The following is an 18,977-nucleotide window of genomic DNA, read 5'->3' on the forward strand; positions in this document are numbered from 1 at the left end:
TAGAATGGGTATCTTAAAGAATAAATATATGCTTGTTTGTAGTGCGCGAAACCAGATACGCTAGTTTGTGTGCTGCGACTGTGAATGCTGTAGGAGCTGCTGGTACTGACATTCCAGCGAGTCTCTCATGTATGACGTATTCGGGTATGGCGAAAGGCTTTGCATCGAGACTGGTGAAATTGATCTGGCAGAGGTTGGTGAAATTGATCTCACAGATACCGGAGAAATAGACCGTATCGACGACACGGGAGACACAGATCTCAATGGATCCATCTCGCATGTGTTCTGTAGCGATCCGTAGCTCTTCTTTGTGCCCATGTTGCCGTGGAGGTGTTGGTGATGGTACAATGACCAAATGTTTTTCGTGGTTTCCAAATCCACCACAATTGGCTGGATCAAATTTTTCAAATCTTTGATCAAATCATGTTCCGTGATGGACAGATCCCAATTTAACAGTTTCAACAATTGACGTTCCATTAAATTGATATCATTCAAACAAAATAAATCGTTAGTATGGTTCATCCAATGGATATTCAACGGCGACGAATCATTATTATACTTGGCGCTCAAGATCAAACACGCTAAAAAAATACGATGACGTGTGGATTGAATCCCAGACGCTTCAGCAGGTAATAGTTGTTTCAATCGATTCAAATACACAGCAGTGGTAAGTAAAGTCCCCGAGGGAACATTGGTATAGTTCACCAATCTTGTAATGAAGGTTTGTAACGATGGAATGTTCAATCCAGATTCAGAAGAACAATTAGAGATGGGCAATACTTTCAATGTGATATTTGTCAAATGAGTGATCATTCCTTTCGAAACAGGCGAGTTCATCAATATACGTAACGCTTTAGAATATGACATTGTTCTGGGTATATTTTCTATATTATTTGCTCTTTATCCTTGGCTATTGCACTTGTACTTGCACTTATAATTGCACTTGTTCTTGATCTTCTCACTATCTCCTCCCTATACGTTCCTCTCTTTTGATCTTGGCATCCTCTTTATATACAATATGATTCAACACATGCATTATCATTGGCTCTTCTCAAGTCATTATCGATGACTATCACTCTCCCACAGAGCCCCCCGTACACACCCAATTTTTACTCCTCATCTGGTATACGTTCCTTACGCGTCTTATTATTTCCCCATTGGGTAAACACCACGCGTAACGCGTAACAAGATCTGGCCAGAGCTACTTTTCTATTTCTTTTTTTTTTCCTCTTTTTTCTGTATTTTCATTTTTCAAATTTCACTAAATATTTTTGATTTTCACATTAAATTTTTACCCAAAACATTCAGATAAAGGAGAAAATTCAATTTCGTCCCGGGTTCCATTTCAGGAAATCAGTTCCTATTGCCACATACAGTATACGATAAGAACATTCGCTTTAATTAATCCCGAAAGGGGAAATAACGCGTAACGTATCTATGGAATGTTCTATTTAGAACTTCAAACAAGAAACGTGTTGGGAGGAGGTGTTCCATCATGCCTTTTGTCTATTAATTTACCATTTTCGTATATAGATCAATTAATAATATTTTTGTATATCCAAATACAAATAACATAACTGTTTGGTAACATATGATACATTTGCCAAAGGCATTTTGTATTTTGAAATTGTATTATGAAAGTGTATTTGCATTTGCAGTTGCAGTTGCAGTTGCAGTTGCAGTTGCAGTTGCATTTACAGTTGTTAATAGGCAACGATTCAGTTTATTAAACAATCCACCTTATATTGAAAAGCAAACAGAAAAGCAAACAGAAAAGCAAACAGAAAAGCAAACAGAAAAGCAAAACAATAAACCTTATTATTACACATTATTTACATCATCTACAAAAATTACACCATCTCATACTCAAAACTGCTCTTAATCACCCCAATTACCGCACTACTTTGAACTCGTTCGTTACCCCCATGGGAAATGGAATATTCGATATCTCCCAATCTGCTCAATATCGAGATCCGAGTCTCTTCGTTTTTCAATTCATACCCTTCTAATACTTCTACAATACCTTCAATTAAATCCACTAACGCCAACCCTTGGGTCACTTTGATTCTTTCCATAGTAAAGTACGCAGTATTCCAATCTTCATTCATTATACTATTCAAAATCATCTTGATATCATTGGGCTTAGGTGTCCCAATACATTCATATACAAGTTCTTCATCAATTTCATTTTCATTCGAGTTTTGCCCCGCTTGACACGCTTGTATCACATTTAAAACTTTTCTCATATCCCCCTTGGATAATTTCAACGTAGCATTCAAAGCATCCTCACTAATCTTGACTTTTTCTTTCACTATAACATTATCAATACGTTGCCTCATGGACTCAATAGGTAATGGTTGGAACCGGAATCGAGTACATCTACTCAGTAAAGCAGGGGTCAATTTATGTGCATAATTCGCAAGTATACAGAATCTTGTATTCTTGGTATATTTCTCAATAATTCTTCTTAATGCATTCTGTGCTGCATTAGTCATGGCATCTGCTTCATCTAATATGATCAATTTAAAACCTTTAGAAAAAATTTGTCTTGTAGAGGCAAATTCTTTAATTTGATTACGTACTACATCAATACCACGATCATCAGATGCATTCAATTCTAACACCATGTTACTATAGTTGTTACCATATATCTCTCTAGCTAATGCCACAATCGTAGATGTTTTACCAGTACCTGGTGGACCATAAAATAATAGATGAGGTAATTTACCTTCACTAACAAATCGACGAACTGTACTGACTACTTCATTTTGACCATAAACTTCATCTAATTTATTGGGACGATATTTTTCAACCCATGGTAAATTATCCACATTTCTATTATTACCACTCATTTGTTTGTTTGTTTTTTCTTTGTGTTTGATATAGTCTAATTGATTTGAAACAAGCCAAATCGTACTTTGTTTTTTTTTTTTTTTTTTTTTTTTTATAGTTATTTAATTTTTTTTTCACTTTTTCTACTACTTTTAAATTTACATTTTCGGTATCTAAACTATTTTCAAATAATGAAGTTATTATTTAAATTATGAATCTTAAAACAATGATATTTTTGTCTCATATCAAAAAAAATAATTAGTTATATTTGATTTTCATTTACTCACCCCTCTCTATCCCTTTCGTAAGACATTTCAACTTCTTAAAACACAGCAAAAATAAAATAAAATAAAAATGATAATACCATTTTCTTGTCGATGGATACATCACATAGTCCCCCTTTTCCTATTATCGCGTGTGATCACAGCCACTGATTATCAATTACAAAGATGGGATCCAATAAGATCGTCTTTGAAACCAGGCCAATCTGATCATTTCACTTACAACATCAACGTCACACAACTAGGCCAAGATTATTTCAATACCGTAGAGGTTTTATTATTTATAAGTGGTACAATCGAATCAATGCCATTAAGATACTATAATTTAACAGATAATACTCAATTTCAAAATGATACTGCTTTACAAGTAACCTATTATTTCTCTCCATCAGATCCATCAAATTCTACTAAAATTGGATATAACAATATCACTTTCGAAAATGGTTATATAATGGCATTAGGAACTTCTCCGATAACATATAATCCATTATTTGCCCTTGAAGAACAAGAAACCACAAATATTACAGGCCAAAGTCTTGTCTTAGAATATACAACATTACATCTAGAAGTTAGCCTAATAAATCCTCAAACTGGTGAAATCATTCAACCATCCGATAACGATGACTACTACGACTATGAGGATGACGATGATAATTTATGGACTTATCATTTAGGTGTTGCTGAAGATGATCAATTGTTTCAATATGATGAAAGATCATGGATTCATGTATTAGATACTGATCATAATTCTGCATTAGTAACATCAGGTAATGATTCAACAAGATTAACAACATATTTAAAAACAAACAACACATTAGAAAGCCCTTATGAACTTTTCCTTTATTCTTTGAAAGACTCAGAAATAATAGAAAATAATTTAAATTGCTCTTTATCTGCTATTTTAAATGGTCCTTATATGGCTACTTCTATATCTAATGATTCAAACTCCACTCCTTCTACAAATTATAAAAAAATTTCATTAAATGTTCATAGTTTACAAATACAAAAGCAATTAGTAGGTGATGATCAATTGTCAAATGTTCAAGACATGCTTTATATATCAGGCTTGGCTCCAAATACCACATATGCACTTTATTTAATCCGAAAAATTGGGACTCGAATGTCTAATAATGATAACAGTATTACTGGTGTGGTTTTTTCAAGACAATTAATAACCACAAAGGTAAAATCTACATGTTCAATCATTTTTAACCTAGATATTTGTTCATCTGTAGCTTATGCTGCTCCTACACCCTTAAAATATTACGTGAATAAAACAGCAATGGCAAACGATTATGATTCCTTAGTGAGATCCTTATATGAAAATTTTACTACAGCATTACAATTAATTCCATGTGATGCTGAATTAGATCAAAGGTACTCTCCTTTGAGAACTTGTGAGGATTGTGCTCAATCTTATTTAAATTGGTTATGTTCCATTATGATACCCAGATGCTCTTCTCCAGGTAATTTTGGCTCAATTTTTAGGAAAAAATTTAAAAGTAGAAACTCTTTAATAGATACTTTTATTCAACCAACCGATAATTATTACGAATTAATGCCATGTATCGATTCGTGTTATGAAATGGTAAGAGATTGTCCTGCACAATTTGGGTTTTCATGTCCCAACATTAAAAGTTCAGATGAATTATTTAGACATAGTTATTCATATTTCAACAGTTCAGAGTCAAGTGAAACATGTAATTTTCTGGGTAATTCCTCACATTTAATTGATAGAAAAAATTTTCTCTTTCCAAAATAATTGATATTTTAAAATAAAAAACAAAAAATATTAAAACGATTAAAGATTATAGAAAATGCAAATAAATATTGATACAAAATTATTATATTTATATATAAAAAAAGAAGAAAGTTAATTATGACAAAAAAATTGATGGTCTGTTTTATTATTGGTCGTTATGCGGAGTGATTTTTGATGTGGATGCAGATTCAAGTCTTGATGTGGAGTCAGCCTCCGAATTAGTTCTTAATATTCGAGGTGTCGGTACTTCAAAATCTAAGGATAGATAACCAGATTTTTGAGGTGAAATCAGTCGAATATTGTTTCTTTTAAATAGATCTGAATTATTTAATTGTTGGACATATCTTTCTAGCTCTTGAAACGAATCAAAATAGAAATAATTGAATACAATATCCCATGCTCCCAACAGTAAGAAGTCCAAAATAATAGTAATGAAATTAAAAAATGAATTAACTCTAAATCCCTCTTCTAAAAACCTATTAACTTTATCAATAATGTTTTGGAATTCTTCTGGTGATATATATAAGGATAAGGGCGAAAATGACGATATTCCATATGCAATGCCATCCACATTTTCGTGGGGTAAAAATCCTTGATCTTCATAATCGTAAGTTAACGCTGCCGGTTCATTACCAGGTAAAACATTACTAAAATAAGGGATTCCTAAGGTATTTTCGAATCTTCTAGGAATTCTCACTATTCTATAATTCTTGTTTATCATTCCATCTCGAGTTGGCTTACAATATATGTCGGGGAAATGGCTTACACATAGCTCCTCTGGCTCAGAGCTATTTTTTTCAGGGTCAAGTGAAAATTCATGATAATTAAAGAATTGTGGATTTTCCATGGATTATTATATATTGCGAATTAAACATTCTCGGGAACTTAACTATATCTTGTAATAAACTTGATTGTATAGTTTGTTTATTATCCTTGATATGAACTAATCGCATCTCAAAATACTGTTGTTTTCAATAAACAATTTTGGAAATATCATTCTAAAAAAGAAATCATTTCCTTAATTTGAAAATTTATTTTTCCCGCCTGAAATTCAAGTAATAGAAAAATAAAAATAGTATGGCTAATCTTTTAAATAATAGAAAAGGATCAATAATATAATAACTCAATATAAATCAATACAAAAAATTCAATCTACGATGTCATCTTCTGAAGCTGAATTTGCACAAAACTTTATTACCTTGGCAACTTTAAACAAGCCAACCCTTTCTAGAGATTATAAAAAACCTTTAAGCGAAGTAAATCAATTGGGTGTTGCTTTACCTCCTTTGAAGTATCGTTATAGAACAAGAAATAAAAATACATCATCGTCAAAATCCTCTGTGAAATTAACTTTGAAAAGTGTGAGACCTCCTAAGTTTTCAATCCAGCAAGATTTCAATTCTCATGACACTGTTACTGAAGTTAAACAATTCTTGGTAAACTCGGAGAAAGTGCAACAAATTGGCCAATTAAAATTATTGTTAAAAGGTAAAGTTCTTCATGATTCTGTCTCATTATCGGAACTAGATATAACTGAAGCTGTTATTAATGTAATGGTTAGCAAACCATTAAATGTAAATGCTCAGTCATCAACTTCTGGGCCAGGCTCATACGCTCATAGTATGGCATCTACTACTGATGCGAATGGTAACACGGTAACAATTGAATCTCGTGGTAATGATGAGGTTAAGGTATCATACTCTCAAACTGAAAATGGTAACACAGTTAATGTTTCGACCTCTAGTAGCGGCATGAACATCCCTACCTCAGTTGCTACTTCAACTTCGAAAGAACTTCAAGTGCCATGGATGGAAATCGAAATCTTATTAAAATCTAGGTGCACTAACATAGATGAAGTCAATAAAACTTTACAACGTTTGAAAAGAGGTTGGGAACTTGCCTCTGATTAAGCTAATTGAATAAGAAATAAATAAATATCAAGCAATATTTATTGTTTAATTACTATTATAAATAAGTCTATTCATTCATGTGTAACTTTTCTTTTTTCCATATATATTTGCTTTTCTACAGAAAATTATTATTTTGAATTAATCTATAATGCTAGTTTTGTTTAAAATACTTAAAGTGAGCCCTCTATTGAATATACATACTATTTAATCTTCCATCTTTTTACGCATCTGTTTTACCTTGGCCTTGATACTATTATTCCAATGTACACTCGTAAGACTTTTCTTAAAGCCATATAATTCTGAAGATAGGGCATCATTAATTATGTCATCTGTTATTTGTGTATTTAGGTGACTGTTTTCATTTTGATTCTCGTTATATAAGTTATCCTTCTCACCTCTGATTTCTGCAAAGTGTTTGAATTTCGCTCGCTGAGATGTAACATATTTACGGCACCTATCAACTTCTTCTTGATTTAATTTGTTCAACGCAACCCTTCTTTTAAATATTGCTTTGCCAAATATTTCATTTGGATTGATTAAAGTCTTGGGGAAAGTTTGTACTACTTGGAATATTTCCATTTCAGTATCATCAGGTGATTTATTGGAGTTTTGCTGTTTATTATGGTTATTGGACAATGAATATAAGGTTTTGTGTTTTCTACCCTTTAGCATTTCAGGTTCACTTAGTTTGAATATTGCTAGGGATATTTTAAATAAAAAATGAGAATCTTCATAAAATAGGCAATCCCAAATTCTTAAAGTTGTTTCAATTGGAACAATACCAACAAAACAACTCATAAACCAACTTGCTGTACAAAGAGTAATTGGAGGTAGTTTATAAAGAAATTGATCTTTTAATACTGGGAAATTATTATTTCTATCAAACCTATTATGAAGTCTATTATTAGAGGCATTTTCATTATTAGTTGGGCTATTGACATTATCTGTCGACATTGCTAAATCTTTTTGCAAATTATTCAATGGGTTATCATTATCGTTATTGTTGGATGAAGATGAGTTATCAATTAATTCCCATATTTCAGGTAAATATTCTCGAAGACATAACATCAACACCCCTTGATCGACATTTACACCTTCTAGATTTACATTATGAACACCTGGTAAATATCTTGAAGTAATTATTACAAGCATCCAGAAGGCTCTCTCTTCATCTAAAAATAACAATAATAGTCCCGCCAAAAAGTTCATGGATTGACAGTAACCAATCTTTGTGTTATATAGAGAAAATGCAACCAATACACGTCTTAACGATTTGATTAATGGTGGTTCATCAGTTTGAAAATCTTGCTTTTGGAAATCAATGTTGTCAGGAAAAGTTCTATTCAAATCTCTTTCAATTATTTCCCAATCATTTGGTTGTTTATCCTTCGGTAGTTTTGAAATGTTATCCATTTTAATTAATAACTTTTCATAGAGATCTTTGTTTTTGTTCAATTTTTCCTGACCTCTAGCAAAATGCCACCAAGCATTTCCTCTCCATTCAGCAGGTATACCTTTTCTGACATACCTTTTTAATTTTTCACTTTTTGAAGGAAATCTACTTGGAGAATCATTATCAACAGGCAAGCCTGATTTTTTTAGCAATAATTTCCATTTTAATTTACGTCTAATACAATATTGAGAATATTCATTCCACCATTCATTATATTGCTCTTCATTTATAAACGATGTTTGCTTCTTGAAACCGTATCTGTCATAATGTTGAATCGCAGATGCAGGTGTATTGCTAGGGGTATGACTTACAGATGGGTTAGTACTACTATTAGATGTAGTCAATGTATTTGGGTTTGTGGGAGGCGTTTGACTCGAAAAATTATTCTCTGCTGAATTAATGTTACTAATAGTATTAATGCTGTAATTGTTTTGGATACTAGTATTCGTCCCAATAGATCTTGGCTTAGGGGTAGAATTTCTTGTATTAAATTGAGAAGTTAACGATTCTAGTTTCTCTTTGGATCTCTGCAATTTTGAATCTATACTACTTTGTAATCTTACTGAACTACTTGCCTCATCATCAATATCTTCGTCATCAATTTCTTCATCCTCATCACTATGGTCAAAATCGTCATCGTCATTATAAAGATCAATGACACTCATGCTAGCATCATGATCATCATGATCAACTGCATGAGGTTCGGCCATAGTGTTATTGGTAATGGGAGCATAACTCATCCTACTATTGACATTGGAATTATTATTGTTATTAGTATTATAGCCATTATAGATGGAAGTGTTACTATTGTTATAACCATTATAGTTGGAAATATTGCTGTTACTGTTGATGCTATTGTTGTTGTTATAATTATTGTATATGGAACTAGTGTGGTTGATATTGTTGTTGCTGTCATTTGTGGTGGTATTATTATAACTAATGTGACGATTCTCATCAGTGATATCCGAATTTACTTGTGATATAGCAGAAGATCTTCTTGAGTTTGGATTTTTGAAGAACGAAGGGCCTGTAAAATTTTGAGGTAAATGACGATCAACGAAATTTGGTACCGATGGGGATGGTTGTAATATCCTACTATTGCTATTATTCAGGTTACTATTGCCATGAACATTCATAACGTTGTTAAAGTTATGATTATAGTAACTCATGTTATTATTATTGGCTAATATGCTATTGTTATTACTGTGGTAAATATTGCTACTATGGTTGTCACCTGCATAAATAGTATTTTGTAAAGCAGGGCTACTATTGCTATTATTTTGACAGGATAAGGTGCTATTATTACCTCCCGTATTATTTGGAGTATTGGTATTACTTGCTGGGACGGATGATGTTGAAGAAGCGGAATCTGTAAGACTTGAACTAGAATTTGGGAAAGCGCCAGTTGTCTTAGCTCCATAAAGAATTCTATTCTGACTATACGGATGGCTCTGATCTGAAGACATTATTTATTATGCGATTGCTTCTCGAATGGATGAGAGTCGTTGCTTTTTTTGGGGATTGCCTGTTCCTTTCGAGTATGAAGACTTTATATTGGATTTAAGCGAGTTCAAAATGTGATACAGTATCAAAAACTTTTTAAAATAGAATAGGTGTACGATACGGAAGGTTTCTAAGATACTTTGAGTGAGATATTTCCTTGAAGACCAGAAGAGTGTTTGTATTATGAATATTCGAGTTTTTTTCTTCGAACTTCTAATTCTTGATTTGGTTTCCTTCTAATGTCGAGAAGGGAGCTAAAAAGCAGCGATTGTTCAAACCTTCTGGACCTATCTGATAAAGAATTAGAGGAACTCGGTGAAATATCTTTAATCTTAAACCTCGTTAGTATTCATGGATTGTGAAATACCTAAAGTTTGTAAATTCCAAAGGTCTTTCCAATATTTTTATTTTTTTTTCACTCTGAAAATGGCATCACTCAACATAGATTATTCCTCTCTAACTAGCTATTCCCTGCTTACCTATTTCAGTTTAGGCGTCAGATAACCGGGAACGAAGGTCACGTGCGTCAAATAAGGAGAAAAATTCCTGGTTATGCAACAAAGACTCTAGTTCATAGAGCATCTTATCGTCTTAAAGATAAATGATAGTAGGATTAGTACAAAGTAACATGGTGGTGTTCATTGAAATAAGATAACAAGGGCTATAAGGTTTAGTTTTATGTCTTTTTTGTTACAAGTTTTATCAATTACTGACACAGGGGCCCGAAGGGGAAATATTCTTATCGGAGAATGAGTAAAAGTAAATAAGACTGATTTATAATTGTATAATTTAGTAGCCTTTTTTATTATTATTAACTGTGAAAGCGACAATACGATTTTATTAAACTTTTAGAGAGAAAGCTGTCTAGTTTACTTGTTTTTTTTTGTCTTGGAAGTATGAAATTGAGAAACGCTCTATGAAAGAGTCGAACAGGGTGCAGGTAAAATATTTACTTTGCAGAATTTAACCATTCGGGAATTTTTAATTTGAAATTTGGAATCTTTATCTAAGATCAATTAAACACAAGGACAAATTCGATGAGGATTTAGCATGTTATAAAAAAAGAAACGAAAAAGAGCTGTTTGCTTACTTTTAATATATAGGCAAAGTATTAAGGACTAATTAATATAAAATAAGTCAAAGTAATAGCATCACTAGAGTGAGTGAACAATAGCTTCCTTTTTATATCGTTATTTGTGTGTTGACTAGAGAAGAAGTTTAAAAACAAGCAAGCATAGTTAAGCCAAGAATTTTCCAAGAAAAAGGAAATAAATAAAACAATAACAAATAATATTGCCAAAGTTGTTACAAATTCAAGATAATAGCTTGCAAATTCCAAGCATTATTAATCTTAATGATATAAACGATATTGATAGTGATACATTACACCTTATCAATAGTAAGCTTCCTAATTATGGGAATAATGATAACAATATGAATGGCAACGATGTTTCTACTGGAGAGCCAGCAACTTCAAAATGTTTAAATAAAAGGAATGCTAATGATCATCAATGGCAATACTTCCCTAATACTGGTTTAAGTTTTGAAAGTTGTAAACCTTGGCACATTGGAAATGGTATTATTCTAAATGATCATTTGACGAATGGTCTTGAATACTATGATGATATTATTTTCCAAAGTTTATGCTATGATGGGAGTCCCATATACAATTCGATGAGGTTGAGTGCATTTCAAGCTCCATACTTGCCAAAAGTTCAGCATGATTGGAAGAAGTATACTACCTCAGATATAGGTGGTTTTGAAAATGGTAAATTCTCTTCTGCTATTTATCCATTGATTTATTCTTTGACATCTAATGTCATGATTACAGTTTTCTTCACAATTTCTGTGTTTGTTAGTTTAACAGGCTCAAAGGCAAGAAAGGGTACAATGCTATTAAAAATTGCATGTGTATTAGCTACCATTAATATGACAATATTTTTAGCTAGATCTATTTCATCTTTGAAACTACAGCATGAAAAGCATAGTACAGCAGGCACGTCAGATATTCTCCACCTATTACAGACAGACAAAACTTATGTTTCTTTGGAATTCATCTCCACCTTTTTTTTAAATGTTTGCCAAGTATTTAATATTGAAAATATTTTCATTAGAAGACAGGAACGAAAAATTATCTTTTATTGTGGACTTCTATTTGTCATGTGTTCAAATATTCTTTGGGCTATATGTTGTTTTATTAGCGTAAGCACAACAAGATACGATAAATTGTTAGTCATATTAACCCCATTTGTATACTTGTTTCGAATAGCATTATCCAGTACATATGCTTGCTTCATTATATCGTATGGTATGAGTGAAAGATGTTTAATATTTGCCTCATTTGATATGGCTTTTTTAACTTTTGTTGCGTTTTGCTTAATATTATTACAGCCTACCTTATTTATTGTTGATGTTTCAGACGTTTTTTCAAATGGTATTGGTGATATGTTCAATACAACGTGTTATATAGGTTCAACAATTATTGTTTGGGAGTGGATGGATAGAATGTCATTATTCAAGTGGAAAAAACAGGCTCAAAGCATATTAGGAAGGCCTATTTATGAAGATGAACAGGTACATTATAATTTTGCCAGATACGCTTTAAAAGTTCAAGATGCCCTACTACGAAATTCTAACAAAGATGAAATCCAAAGTTTGGAAAACCAAGATGATGACAATATTGATGCTAATCATATTCGTTCTTCTGTATCTGAACTTGAAGAAGGAAGATCGTGTGATCAACCTAGTCTGGATGAAGAACTTGGATATTGTAATAATAAAGAAAAGAGTTCACAGTCAAAGAAAAGAAAAAGAAAGAAAAATGCGAAAGAAAAACTTCAAAACTTTCTTTCAAGACAAAATTCAAAAAATCTTGATGTTCCAACCACTTCAAAAAATCACAATTCTCAAATGTCTCTATTAGTGAGAAAAATATCAAGCCGACATAAAGTAAAATATAATAGTGATATTATTGAAATGATATCGTTACCATCTTCTAGTTTATCAGCAACTTCAACAAATAGTACTATGACTATATCTAATGGTACAACATCCACAAGCAATAATATTCGTTACCGAAATAATTATTTTGATCAGCAAAGTATTAATCAAATTCAATTCGAAAATAGAGAGCCTCTTGTAGATGTAATCTCGTCAGGCCTGTCTAATTGGTTTTATAAAACGAGACAGTCGACAAAGGAATTTTTACAGAGAAATTCTAAAACTATACTTTCCAAATTTTCCACAAATGTTGAAGTAGCAGAGAAGAGAAATTTAGTTAAAAAAAGAATTGGCTTAGAAAAATCAGATGCAGTCTATGTATATAGGACCAAAAATATTGATTTTTATGATAGAATTAGCCAAGACTGTGAGCAATACGAACTTGGGACTGAAAGTATTGATAAGCATGTAACACAAAGTAGCATGGGAGCGGTGTCCTCACCAACAACTGATATCGAAGAAAATTAATAGAATATTGAAACTACTTCGGAAGAGCCCAATAATTACACTAAAAGTATTAGGGATTTTTACGGTTTCTTTCTATTCTTAAAATTCCTTTAGTTTTTTTTTTTAATATATAAGCATTATTTAACCATAAACAATGAAGTTTTTTAAATCTTTTGATATTGACTCAATTATTTTAGCTAGTTGTAGCTAAGGTACACATGTATTTTATTCAGTGTTGGTATGGACGTCCGATTTTTTCTTTAGTACTACAAATATACTTTCTCTCTAAAATTGCCAAAGGTTTAAATATAGAATATATACGATTAAACTAATAAAACGATTGATCATAAAATGGCCAATTTGAGAAAGCATTATTAAAATCATCACAATAAAGTGAAATAGGGTATCTCATGTATCTAATACTTGATCTCGTTACTGAATAGTTTCTGTAATTTTTCAAAACGTATTCTCTATTAATATTTCTTTCTTTGAATATAGTTCTTCTCTTTTGTAAGCTTACCCAAAACATCCTCTTGAAAGGTCGTATAGGACTATATTCAACAAGGCAATCAACATCTGAGCTTCGGAAGTATACTGATGGAATTTTTCGAGATAAATTATAAACCAGCATTTTTATTTTAAACTTTACTTTCTCCTCAAAAATTTGAGCGTATTCTTCTGAAGGGCAATTATTTAGAATTGTCTTTAGTATGGGATAAATATTAGTATAAATGCGGGATCTTAATATTCTTCTAAAACTTGATCTGCTTGCAATTGAATTATTTACATAAATCACTAAAGGTATTTGATTCTCTGCCAATGAGATAGATAAGTGAATTTTGCGGGCTTTATAAAATTCTTTAGACAAAAATCGATTTAATTTCTCTAAATTATTTTTATATATCTTTAGATCGTTTCGTAAAAATTTGTGAGAATATGTCAATTTTGTAAATTCTTCGTAATATTTTTTCCTTGCAGCTATCAATTCTTTTCTCCAAGTTAATCTATTTGTATCATGTTCATTAATAAACTGTGATTGAGAAGGAGTTTTCAAATTATAAAAATCCACCATTTCTGGTTTATCATCCACTTTGGAATTATGAACATTCATTACTATCAGTTCATGCCCCACTTGTGGCTCTGATGATGTTTTTTTTACTGGCAGATATACTTTATATGGTTTTAATTTATTCATAACATGTTTTGGGACATTTTTAAATGATTGATCCTTATAAAAAATTCCACTTACTGAAGCATCCCATGGAATTACTGGTTTCCTTGGTTCAACCTTAGTATTTTTATCTGAGTGTTCTTCAATTTCAAGGTTCTCTTCTTCATGGTCTTTTCTGAGATTATCTATTATATCTTGGATCCCTAAGGTAGATTTGCCACTTTCCCTGTTCCTGGTATGAGTTTCAACTGAATGAAAGAATTTGTCTAACGGGCTAGCCTTGCGTCTACGTTTAATAGATGATTCACCAAGAAACAAGGGGCGATAACCAGCGAATAATCCATCAACTTGAACTTCATGAGAGGGAATATCTTCTGTAGAGGCAACTCGAGGAACTAAGAAAGATTTTTGTATAGAATTATCAAACGTGAATGCACCGTACTTTTTGTGAGTTATTTTTTGAAGCTTGTCCTGTGTAAGCTTCGAATTTACTTTTTTTTCTTTACTCGTGTCAGCTCCAGTTATGAATTTATCCTTATATTCTTGGAGGAATAATGAAGAGCAGTGATAATTTCTGGAGTTTAATGCTACTAAGGATCTTTGTATCAGCCCGTTAGAGGTTCCCTTTAGTCTAAGTCTTAAAATTTGACATAACAAAATCATTAAGATTGATTGCAATAGCGATAGTGTTTATAGTAATATCTATAGTTAATATTGAGGTAAGTCAATTTCTTTTTAATATTGGTTTTAATTAACCTTAATTTTTTTTGATCATCTCTTGTTTTAGTCAATGTGATCAATCAATGGCCCTTTACCGAAGCAAAATTGGCGGCCAAATATAGATTTATAAGCGGGATTATTAGAGAAGATACTGTTTTAGAAGCATGTCGGAACATATTTGAGTTATGCTTGGCGACTCTTAGTTAAAAGGGACTCCCAAATTAAAAATAAATAAACTATATAAATATCGTACATTAAGTTTTATTTATAGAATATTTCGTCTTAAAAAGTATGAATAATAAATTAGGTATGATATGATATGTATTATATAAATGTCGTTTCGTGTAGTCCTTTGATTCATCATTGCTGGTTGTAGGCGCAGTTTCTATCATTATGTTTACCTCTTCCATTCTAATAATGGCATTAGTTCCACAGGATCGCAAGCATTTTCAAAGAAGTTATGATGCAATAATTCTTCAGTGGATGCTCTGTATCTAACATCGACACAAAGACAAACACTTAAAAATCTTTTAATATCTAGTGATAAAGTATCAGGGTGCTTTAGTTTAGGTGTACCATTAGTTGCAATGAGATATAAAGCCTTTAGAGGATCCTCATTTAGATATGGAGGTTCACCTTCTAGCATTTCGATAGTCATTATACCTAATGACCAAACATCCACTTTCTCGTCATATTCCCGCTGCTTGACTACTTCCGGTGCCATCCAGTATGGTGTACCTACCATTGTAGCTCTTTTACTTCTTTGATCTGTTAATTTTGCACAGAAACCAAAATCTGTAATTTTAACTCTACCTTGATTATCTAACAGTACGTTATCAGATTTAATGTCACGGTGAATAATATGTCTTTCATGTAAAAATTTTAGACCTTGGCATGTTTCTCTGACAATATATGCTATCTGTGGTTCAGTCAGAGGTGATTTATTCGTTACATTCTCTGGACTATTTTCAATGATATCTGTTAGGGATCCACCCTCCATGTATTCCATCACAACCCATAAATCATCTTCAGTTTTTAGGTAAGCTTCTAAAAAGTTGACGATATTTTTATGGCGCGAGTCCTGCATTACAAGAATTTCATTAACAATCAATTCTTTGCGTGGCTGTTTAGACAAGATCATCTGCTTAATAGCAACTTTATCACCAATTTGGGATGAATTTTCTGTTGTATACTTGGCGTTATTGTTACTGATTGGATCAGGTGGTAACCTGATACGCTCAGCTAAATAGACTGAACCACTGGCACCTTGTCCTGCCTTTTCAATCATCTTAAAGAATGAAGTAGGATCTTTACTATATGTAACTTTGCTTAGTCTGCTCATGATTTCAGCATGAGACATCTGTGGTCTAGAAGATTTCTTAGGTTTAGTGATGCCGGCATTTTTTTGGTCTGGTTGTTGCTGTTTTGCATCTGGCTTTCTAGGAGCTTGTCTTTGAGGTACCAAGTCTTTCCCTAATTTGTCAGGTGTGGAGCCCAGTGGTGTGTTGATTTTATTGTATGGTTGAGCTTGAGGGACCCCAATTTTAATTTGTGTTGATGATTGAGATGGAGTTAATGGTGAATTAGAAGGTGTGTTTTGGCCCTTCATATGTGGTGCCATTTGATTAACTGAATTGGGAGGGCGTGGTGCTGATCTTTGGGGAGTGTATATATTAGGTTGTGCTTTGCCGCTTACAGGGCTAGGTGATGGACTTGAGCCTGTTGATTGAGATACTGGAAGATTGGTAACTAAATTAATAGGTGAAGTATCTTTTCCGCTATTTTTGGTAGATGGCTGTCGTGAAGATAGTGGCTGTTGGGCAGATGTTTGTTGATCTTTAGAATATGGATTGACCATGTTGTGATATGGTTTATATGGATTCAAAGGAGAACTCTGTCCATGAGATTTAGGACCACTTGTTTGAATATGTTGTGGCATATGATTGATTTTGTTGTTTAATGGTGAGTTTACGGGGTATTTTTGCTGATATTGATTGCGCTGTTGCTGTTGCTGTTGCTGAGGTTGTTGCTGTTGCTGAGGTTGTTGCTGTTGCTGTTGGACGGTTAATTGTGAGTGAGAATATGATTGTTGCTGAGATTTATACAAAGGATGCGATTGATTTCTACTCATTGGTCCGGGTGCTAATGGGCTTGATGTTTTAGCTCTATTTGGCTGAGAGTTATTCATCGGAGACTGCGATCTAGAAGATACATCTCTTTGGGGAACAATTGCAACATTAGATGGAATGGACGCTTGTCCTGGGGTTTGATCAGGAGCTTTACTAGATTCTCGAACAGTTTTATTGCTGTTTGAGCGAGAGCTTGACGGTGTAGAATTCAATGCAGAGCCCATACTTGAGACAGATGATTGTGAACCGTTTCTTCCCTTTATTTGTGTTGTAACATTTGTCGATGAGGTCGTAGACCCACTTGACTTTATTCTATTCTGATTTGCAGTAGCGTTTGCAGCATTATTTTGACCCTCGATACCATTATAATCTTGATAAAATTGTAGTACTTGTATAACTGCAGCAGAATCGTTATTCCAGTCTTCACCTGTGATTCTAGAATGTTTTAATAGTTTTTCCCAATTGGATGGCATACCAACGAAACTACCAGTTTCCGGGTCAAAACCTACATGAACTTTATGAGTAAAATTAGTTGGAGAAGAAACCCCACTAAGAAGAGGGCATTTTGCAAAGATTGTATCTAACCACATGCTTAATTCTTGTTCAGTTTTGGTTGCAATGTAAATTGTTTTTTTTGAGGATTCATTATTTGAATTTCCGGATGACGTTGATGAAATTGAATTACGATCAGTTGAACGAACAAGCTCTAAGCAATGTTGTTTCATCTGTGTTCTTGATACACTAGCGATGGAGGTTAATGGAATTTGTAAGATCGGATCGTCAGTTAATTTATCATTTTTGAATAATGCCAAATATGAATCACTCAACACTAAAAACCTTTTCTGCCATAAGAATGATAATAAGCCTTCCTCCTTATATGTTACCCACCCAGTCTTTTTCTTGGTATTGTATGGACCTTGGGGAGTTATGTTTGAAGTAGTTCTAATTATGCCGGCAGTTAAAGACTTAGTCAGCGGCTTAGTTTGATTATAACTAACAGGTGGTTTGGGAGCAGGTCCAATATTTTGGAAATCTGACTCAGAAATACCGTTGGATGTAGCAGATAATGTCATTCCAAATAAACGATAATTTGAGGGAAGGGGCTGCTAGGAACTTATTTGTTTATTCGCTCCTAATTGATTTTGTTTGTTTGTCTTTAAGTTAACGAAAGAATATTAAAACGAGCTCTGGGTTCTTGTATTTTTAACACTATCAATAAGATGATACAGCAATAGTTGTAGTCTAATAGATCTAATTTTTTGTAGGATTACTAAACCTAAGATCCAGATGAAAGAATTTCCAGTATTTTCAAATTCGCTTAGTGATTTTCGGTTTTCAATATTTTGATAATATTTTTAGTATTTCGCGTTTTGAAACATATGCACGTGATAATTTTAAAGAATGAAAATTGAGCATTGCTTAATCGGGAAGTGAAAAAAAACAAGGGTTCACCAAAAGGTACTACAAGCAAATAATATAACACATATCAAGTGACTATCAAGTGACTGCAAATCATTGTTTAGATTGAGAATATATGTTTAAGTAGGAACAGTAGTTGTTTAACTTTTACTCAGGTTGCTTAATAATTGAAAAAAAAGTGACTTCGAGCTGGATAATATTCTAATAGATACTTGCTATTCGCTAGAAGGAAAAAAGACTAAAATATTTTATAGATGTCTTTTCAAAAGAAAATTATTTACTAACTCTGTGTACTTCATTAGGATCTTTTGTTAGAGCTCCCTAAAGATCTTAGTACACTTATTCAATTC

General features: G+C 32.6%; 9 protein-coding genes across 9 annotated transcripts; 3 read left to right on the forward strand and 6 right to left on the reverse strand.

Annotated features, from left to right (window-relative positions):
- Positions 1 to 60: 60 nt before the first annotated feature.
- Positions 61 to 867, reverse strand: PCL1 (Pcl1p; the record flags this gene model as incomplete). The annotated part of the gene is made up of 1 exon (XM_004179130.1): positions 61 to 867. The coding sequence occupies one exon, from the start codon at positions 865 to 867 to the stop codon at positions 61 to 63; it is 807 nt and encodes a 268-aa protein (XP_004179178.1).
- A 983-nt stretch (positions 868 to 1,850) lies between these two features.
- On the reverse strand, positions 1,851 to 2,852 carry RFC3 (replication factor C subunit 3; the record flags this gene model as incomplete). The annotated part of the gene is made up of 1 exon (XM_004179131.1): positions 1,851 to 2,852. One exon carries the CDS (start codon positions 2,850 to 2,852, stop codon positions 1,851 to 1,853), a length of 1,002 nt encoding a protein of 333 aa, XP_004179179.1.
- A 334-nt stretch (positions 2,853 to 3,186) lies between these two features.
- MID1 (Mid1p) lies at positions 3,187 to 4,875 on the forward strand (the record flags this gene model as incomplete). The annotated part of the gene is made up of 1 exon (XM_004179132.1): positions 3,187 to 4,875. One exon carries the CDS (start codon positions 3,187 to 3,189, stop codon positions 4,873 to 4,875), a length of 1,689 nt encoding a protein of 562 aa, XP_004179180.1.
- Positions 4,876 to 5,020: 145 nt separating this feature from the next.
- Positions 5,021 to 5,722, reverse strand: SHR5 (Shr5p; the record flags this gene model as incomplete). The annotated part of the gene is made up of 1 exon (XM_004179133.1): positions 5,021 to 5,722. The coding sequence occupies one exon, from the start codon at positions 5,720 to 5,722 to the stop codon at positions 5,021 to 5,023; it is 702 nt and encodes a 233-aa protein (XP_004179181.1).
- Positions 5,723 to 6,032: 310 nt separating this feature from the next.
- Positions 6,033 to 6,785, forward strand: MDY2 (Mdy2p; the record flags this gene model as incomplete). The annotated part of the gene is made up of 1 exon (XM_004179134.1): positions 6,033 to 6,785. One exon carries the CDS (start codon positions 6,033 to 6,035, stop codon positions 6,783 to 6,785), a length of 753 nt encoding a protein of 250 aa, XP_004179182.1.
- A 204-nt stretch (positions 6,786 to 6,989) lies between these two features.
- TBLA0B08490 (GTPase-activating protein) lies at positions 6,990 to 9,704 on the reverse strand (the record flags this gene model as incomplete). The annotated part of the gene is made up of 1 exon (XM_004179135.1): positions 6,990 to 9,704. One exon carries the CDS (start codon positions 9,702 to 9,704, stop codon positions 6,990 to 6,992), a length of 2,715 nt encoding a protein of 904 aa, XP_004179183.1.
- A 1,471-nt stretch (positions 9,705 to 11,175) lies between these two features.
- Positions 11,176 to 13,209, forward strand: RIM21 (Rim21p; the record flags this gene model as incomplete). Its single annotated transcript, XM_004179136.1, has 1 exon — positions 11,176 to 13,209. One exon carries the CDS (start codon positions 11,176 to 11,178, stop codon positions 13,207 to 13,209), a length of 2,034 nt encoding a protein of 677 aa, XP_004179184.1.
- Positions 13,210 to 13,516: 307 nt separating this feature from the next.
- Positions 13,517 to 15,022, reverse strand: MRX6 (Mrx6p; the record flags this gene model as incomplete). The annotated part of the gene is made up of 1 exon (XM_004179137.1): positions 13,517 to 15,022. The coding sequence occupies one exon, from the start codon at positions 15,020 to 15,022 to the stop codon at positions 13,517 to 13,519; it is 1,506 nt and encodes a 501-aa protein (XP_004179185.1).
- Positions 15,023 to 15,476: 454 nt separating this feature from the next.
- On the reverse strand, positions 15,477 to 18,281 carry CLA4 (serine/threonine protein kinase CLA4; the record flags this gene model as incomplete). The annotated part of the gene is made up of 1 exon (XM_004179138.1): positions 15,477 to 18,281. The coding sequence occupies one exon, from the start codon at positions 18,279 to 18,281 to the stop codon at positions 15,477 to 15,479; it is 2,805 nt and encodes a 934-aa protein (XP_004179186.1).
- Positions 18,282 to 18,977: the final 696 nt, after the last annotated feature.

The sequence above is a fragment of the Henningerozyma blattae genome, chromosome 2 (assembly GCF_000315915.1).
Source record: "Henningerozyma blattae CBS 6284 chromosome 2, complete genome".
Lineage (NCBI taxonomy): Eukaryota > Fungi > Ascomycota > Saccharomycetes > Saccharomycetales > Saccharomycetaceae > Henningerozyma > Henningerozyma blattae.